Source organism: Fulmarus glacialis, unplaced genomic scaffold, assembly GCF_000690835.1.
Source record: "Fulmarus glacialis isolate BGI_N327 unplaced genomic scaffold, ASM69083v1 Scaffold49828, whole genome shotgun sequence".
Classification (NCBI taxonomy): Eukaryota; Metazoa; Chordata; class Aves; order Procellariiformes; family Procellariidae; genus Fulmarus; species Fulmarus glacialis.
Window position 1 is genome coordinate 2,297 of NW_009228634.1, and position 5,887 is coordinate 8,183.

The window sequence follows — 5,887 nt, forward strand, 5'->3', positions numbered from 1 at the left end:
TGAAACACACAGCAGACAAGATAAAATGAAAAATAAATGCCTATAGTGTCAGCTGTTGACAAATGCCACAGAGTTAATTGGTTTCCAATACTCATCCTCTCCATTCAAAATGAAGACATATGGTTACCTTGTTAATATCAAAATATTAGCTAGTGATATTTCCAATGGCAAAACCATACATCCATAGTGTCTGAAAATGTTTATAGAGACACTGTGTATAAAAAAAGCTTCAGGTTACATCTGCTGACTGAATGCATGCTCTTGTTACAAAGAGACGCACACAGACTTTGGTGCATTATCCAAACAATTTCTGGTTGCTGTACTGTCTTCTATCCTTCAAGGAACATTGTGTTTGTCACAAACCTTGTGTAATTTGATTTTAAGCAAGAAACAAGAGAGCAGGTTTAGAACTGATGCTTATGAGTCTCTATAAATGTCCTGGAAGAAAAAAATATCAGAAATCCTTGTCCCAGCCTGAAAGTTCATCTGGAGGGGTTCCCTCTTCAGGTGGATAGCTGTCAAAGTAGCTGTAATCAGTCGGTCCAGACAACTAGGACATTAAAAACACAAACAAACGGTTGTTTCAGAAGGCAACTTTTGAAAATACTCTCCATTGATGATGTATCATTTTTATTGCTATCAGTGGAGGAATGAAAGGCTAGTGTGATATGGATGACTTCTTTCAATGGATGCAATTTCCTCGTTCTTTAAAAGATAAACCTCCAGTAAATAAATTGTACAACAGAACAATGGCATTAGCCTCCTTATACAAAAACACTCCCCAAATACTATCAAATCCTAGATTTCACCCAAAGCCCCATAAAGTCAGTAAGAAAACTGGACCACACTGCGTACAATTTTGATTCAAATTTGTTTAAGACCGAATCTACACTCATGGGGTAGCTACTCAAAGCAGATCTCAGAGTTATCTTTTGTTTCAAATTGAGTTCAAAGTGAGTTTCAAATTCTTTACTGTCAATCTTTTTTCATTTTAGGGCAAAAAGAAATGGGCCATTTAAAACAGGAAGCTTATTCAAGGATGTGCTGTAACTCAATAGTAAGAGAATTACAGGAATTTGTACTCTGCACAGTAATGTGAACAGTGCATCTTAATAATATGCCCATTACTGAGGAAAATATGTTTTTTCAGAATTTGTTTCTGACCAAACACCATTTATTCTAGTAATGGTGAAAATCTAATGGAAAGTATACAACCAGAATAATATTTCCATTATTTAACTGAATTTAAGTTATGTATCGCTTGCTGTCTCTCTTTCTTTCATTCAATTTTCACTAAAAATGGCGAGCTATAATAATTCAAATGCATATTTGGGAAATTTCGCTCTCAACATCAGTTGTTTCTTCGTAGCCAAACACCTTTATATTAGTAAAGCATTATGATACGGAAAGCCAAAACCAATACCTCTCTTTTTATAGGCGATGTTAATTTCCTCACTTTCAGACCATCCCAGTTAAAACCACTCAACCACCTGATTAAAAAGAAATGAGAAACAGAGAGGGAGAGACCAAGAAAGACAGATTGTTTTCTGTTATTATAATATTAACAGCTGAAAAACATGTGAACAAAGGCTATAAGACATTTTTTCATGACAAATTCTGTCCATGTGACAATACAGTTGTTAGAAGGAGGAAACTTGAGCACTGTCATTGCATACAAGGGAGTGTTAGCAGGGGGAGCTTCAGGACCACCAGATACATTGCACCTTCTCTGTATAGAAGCACCGAAGTGACAGGCAGGTTAATACATGCGTAAGCACAGCCATGCAAAGACGTATGCGTCCCCTTGGAATTCCACCCTTTTTTAACAGCATGCAATGAGGGAGACAACCGTCTTTTCCCCAGCACAAACTGCAGGGCTTAGAAACAACTCAGATAAAAAGAAATAGCAGGAAATGTTTAATCCACAGAGGACTTTCTTCATTATTAGAAAGAGGACAAAAATCTAATATTGCTCTGGAGCTCTTAACTACCATTCTTAAAAAGCAACTGGTTAAGGGTTGGGAGGTCTGAAAGGCAGCTGCTGAACTGGCATTGATTTCTCTGAGAACTGAGCAACGGCAACCTGCAACAAAACCAGTAAACAACCAGATGTTTCTAGATAATCATGCTGAGGATTTATGTTTATATCGTTGCTTGCTGTAGTCGCAAATATGCTCGATAGCAACAGAGATCTCTCTCATGCAATCTTCCTGGAAGTGCCTGGAGGTTTATGGGTTTACTGGACTGGGTTCTAAAATATTAAAAATATTTTCAAATTAAAACCCAAGTTTTCTTCTTGGCAGTCTCTTTCACTTACCTGTGCTTCTTGATGTCATTAATTCCATTCCTCAGATTGCCTAATCTTTCTGTAGGATTTTGCCTTAGAAAAAGAGAAAAAGAATAAGGATAAGAACTTTTAAAAAAATCTTATTTTTTAAAAAGAGCATTTATAGGTCCTAACTGCTTGCATTCAACAGTTACACAGGGATGGAGCTTGCATACAACATGTGATGTCATACGGAGACATAATGAGGTGTTGCTCACTGTTCCTTTCTTTTGAGGATGGAGAAACCTTCCAGGAAGCTAAAACAGTGTCACTCTGCTGTGAGAAGCAGCAGAGGGAAATCAACTGGTTGAATTTTACTTGCACACCTTTTTTTTCTTGGCCAGCAGGTCTGGTCATGAGTTACAAAAGGAGGCAGACCAAAATTTGCAGCTACAAAGATCCTTTCAATCCTGCTGCACAAACATGGTGTATACTGTTCCTAGTGCCATGGATGAAATCCCACTGGAGCTGGGAGTTCAAAGTCAGCAGTGTCACCAGCCACAGGTTGTGCATGCCACTATGCACTAATGCTTCTGAATTATGCTGGCCCTTTTGAAATACCACCTTTTTGCAAATTTTCAGGTGGGCTTAAGTCAGTCTTTAAGTGCCCTATGCTTTCTGTAGGAGCTATATGCCTAAGTAATTTTGGAAGCATTTTTTAAAAACACTGCACTTGATAATAAAATTAAATTTTTAGCTCTTATCTCAGCCCACACTTAATAAGTTTCCCCTAAAACGTGTTTCAGAAAAAATTCACAGCTACAAAGAAAGCCCAGAGACTGCATTTGTAGATGACACCTCTGCAGACTAAGAGGTGTGACACACACTCAGAGGCATGCGTGCGTACTGAATATAATCAGAATAGACCATGCTAGGCATAACAATTTTAAATGAAGTTGTCAGGAATTTAACACTCCAGTCTGGATCTTAAACAGCTCAATCTATCTACACCCAGGCTCTGCCCCAAACTGCCCCTCCTACCTGCAGAGTCTGCGGATCAAATCCTCAGGCCGCCTTGTTATTATTTTAGGAAAATCCAGCTTTTCAATGCCTTTGAGAATCAAATTATATGTCATCATCTGATCAGCGCCAGAGAATGGTGGACTAGAAAAAGAAAGCAACACTGATAAATGGAATGGCTGGCAAGAGCAGATGTGGCCATTTATCATCAAAGCAAATATTTGAGAATATGGAAAAACCCCCACATTCCTAGTTTTACAACCTTCACCCTTTCAGTCTGTTTAAGATATTAGAAAGGTTTGAAGCTGAGAAGCTGCCTGTAGGTACCAGGGAAAACGAGTGATCATATGTCTCCCTCTAAGCTAGCTCTGCCTCCAGGCTAACTCAGAGAAGCTTCCATGTTGTACTACCATTGAGCATTCGCAAAGAGTTGTCACAGAAGTGTGCATGGAGGCAAAGAATGAGCCCAGCTTACAGTTCACCCACCCCACTGTACCCCGTCACCCACTAAAGGAAAAAAGAACAGTCTGTTTTCAGCTGTTCCTCACAGGAAACATCATAGTCAGTTAAAGGAGCTCTATACCAGCCACTTATAGCCGGTGTCTGGCCCTTTCCTTGGATGGATAAACCAGAATTGAGAATATGTCCCACACTTTGTCTGTGGCGTTTCTGAAATGACGGAAGGTAAGACATGCATAAGAGGCAAAAAGAAGTATAATTTTGCAAGTCATTCCTGTTTACTGATGGGAAAAACCCCAAACTTTCTTTTAAAAATAACCTTGAAAATGTTTTCTAAAAACAAACAAACAAGGTAAGAACTTGGAGTAGGAGGCACTTACCTGCCAGTAAGGAGTTCATACACAAGAATCCCAAGGGACCAAAAATCCACACTGAAGTCATGGCCTTTATTCAGAATGACTTCAGGGGCAACATACTCAGGGGTTCCACAAAACGTCCAGGTTTTCTGCCCTGATCCGATCTTCTTTGCAAATCCAAAATCAACCTGATCAAAATCAACATATGCTGCATAATGCAGAGGTGTTATGGGGAAGCCGTAAGGTCTTAATTGCTTCCTCACCTCCCGAAAGATCTCAGAGTTGCCAGTTTACCGCTAAAACAATTACACAGTGTTGTTGTGTTGTTTTGAGTAATTTCCTGAATTACTTTCCTTTTGGATAGAACAACCCATGCTTTCCTTGAGGACACAAAATTTACAGCCCATGGAAAATGGTGGGTTGCTCATTGTCAGAGTGGATGCTTCAAGCTCTTTGAAGGGTACTCTCTTTGCACTTTTCACGGTCACAGTCAAGTATGTCAGGAGCTCTTTACTGTGTTCCCTCTCTACAGAGTGATGCAGAACCTATGATTGCTTGAGGCTGGACAGGGAGTAATTCTGCACCTGGGAAATGTGGTTCCTGCCTTTACATTAAGATTGGCTGCTGGGAGAAATTATTTTTGCTGTTTATGCTGTGGCAAGAGCTCTCAGAGGCTGCAAATCCTCAGTTTGTCTGTGGCTTGCAATGGCTTTGCAATGCCTTTGTTTCTCACTGTGCAACAAGTAGCCTGCCCTCTTTTCTACTGAAGCATAAGGGTTATTAAACTACAATTACATGCTCTCTATTTATATCCCCCTGCAAGGAAGCAGGATACAGGCACAAAAGGGTAACATTACAAAAGGATTACATCTTACCAGTTTTATATAACCTTCAGCATCCAAAATTAAATTTTCTGGCTTCAGGTCTCTGTAGATAATTCCTATGTGATGTAGATAGTCAAAAGCCTCTATCACACACCCAACACAGAACTTGGTAGTGCCTTCATCAAAGCTGCCTCTGGAACAAAAATAATCACTATCCTTGCAGAAAATTAACTTCTAAAACCACCTCACTCATAAACCAGATAACATATAACACCCAGAATATTAACAGCTTTTTTGCACTGACATTCAGTACATCACTCAGGTGGTTGAAAACTGAACCAAACGTCTTTTCATTGGACAGGCCTTGAATACAGAACCTACTCAGCAGACATATGGAGCTGACTGGTGATTTTAAAGGACATGGTTCCACTTCATTTTCTGTTACCTGTCTCTCAGCAAGCTCCACAATTCCCCTGCAAGGCAAGCCTCCAGTAGCATGTATACATACTTACTATCTTTGAATGTGCGATATAGTCTGTGGAGACAAATGGCAGCAATTTAGGAAAACAAAATAAAATGCAAGACTTGCAATGTCTTTTCTCCAGACCTCATATATGCCAAACCTCATTCTTAATAATGCTGTCCAGTGGGTCAACTGGGGGTGAACTTTCAAGGAAACCTTATGGTCAACTTACTTTACAACGAATGGAGAACATATCTGCTCGAGGATTTTCTTCTCAGAATAGATATGCTCTTGTTGTTTGGTGTCCACTACGAGTTTCTTCTTTATACACTTCATAGCAAAAGCTATGTTCTCATTTTTCACTTTAACCTGTGAATAAAAATTATGAGTACACGTGAGGCAAAGAAAGGATGTTTTACCAATCTGTTCTCAATAGGTACGCCGATAGCCATCTTTTTCAACATGGCACAGTGTGGTGGTGCATTCCTCCCCCCCCTTC

The 5,887-nt window shown here is 39.5% G+C and overlaps 1 protein-coding gene across 1 annotated transcript; it reads right to left on the reverse strand.

The window, feature by feature from the left end:
• Positions 1-232: 232 nt before the first annotated feature.
• Positions 233-5,754, reverse strand: LOC104072431 (cGMP-dependent protein kinase 2-like). The gene is made up of 8 exons (XM_009583526.1): positions 5,621-5,754; positions 5,371-5,460; positions 4,977-5,118; positions 4,126-4,289; positions 3,308-3,430; positions 2,318-2,380; positions 1,424-1,490; positions 233-550 (listed from the first exon to the last, which is right to left on the reverse strand). Exons 1-8 carry the CDS (start codon positions 5,722-5,724, stop codon positions 455-457), a joined length of 849 nt encoding a protein of 282 aa, XP_009581821.1. The 5' UTR covers positions 5,725-5,754; the 3' UTR covers positions 233-454.
• Positions 5,755-5,887: the final 133 nt, after the last annotated feature.

Bases quoted from the DNA above. Each gene is read 5' to 3' on its own strand.
- LOC104072431 (XM_009583526.1), bottom strand. From the start codon at position 5,724: ATGAAGTGTATAAAGAAGAAACTCGTAGTGGACACCAAACAACAAGAG. The intron at 2,381-3,307 runs GTAGGAGGGGCA...TCTTTTTCTAAG, and splicing joins TTGATCCGCAGACTCTGCAG to GCAAAATCCTACAGAAAGAT. The intron at 1,491-2,317 runs GTAAGTGAAAGA...CTTTTTAATCAG, and splicing joins AATGACATCAAGAAGCACAG to GTGGTTGAGTGGTTTTAACT.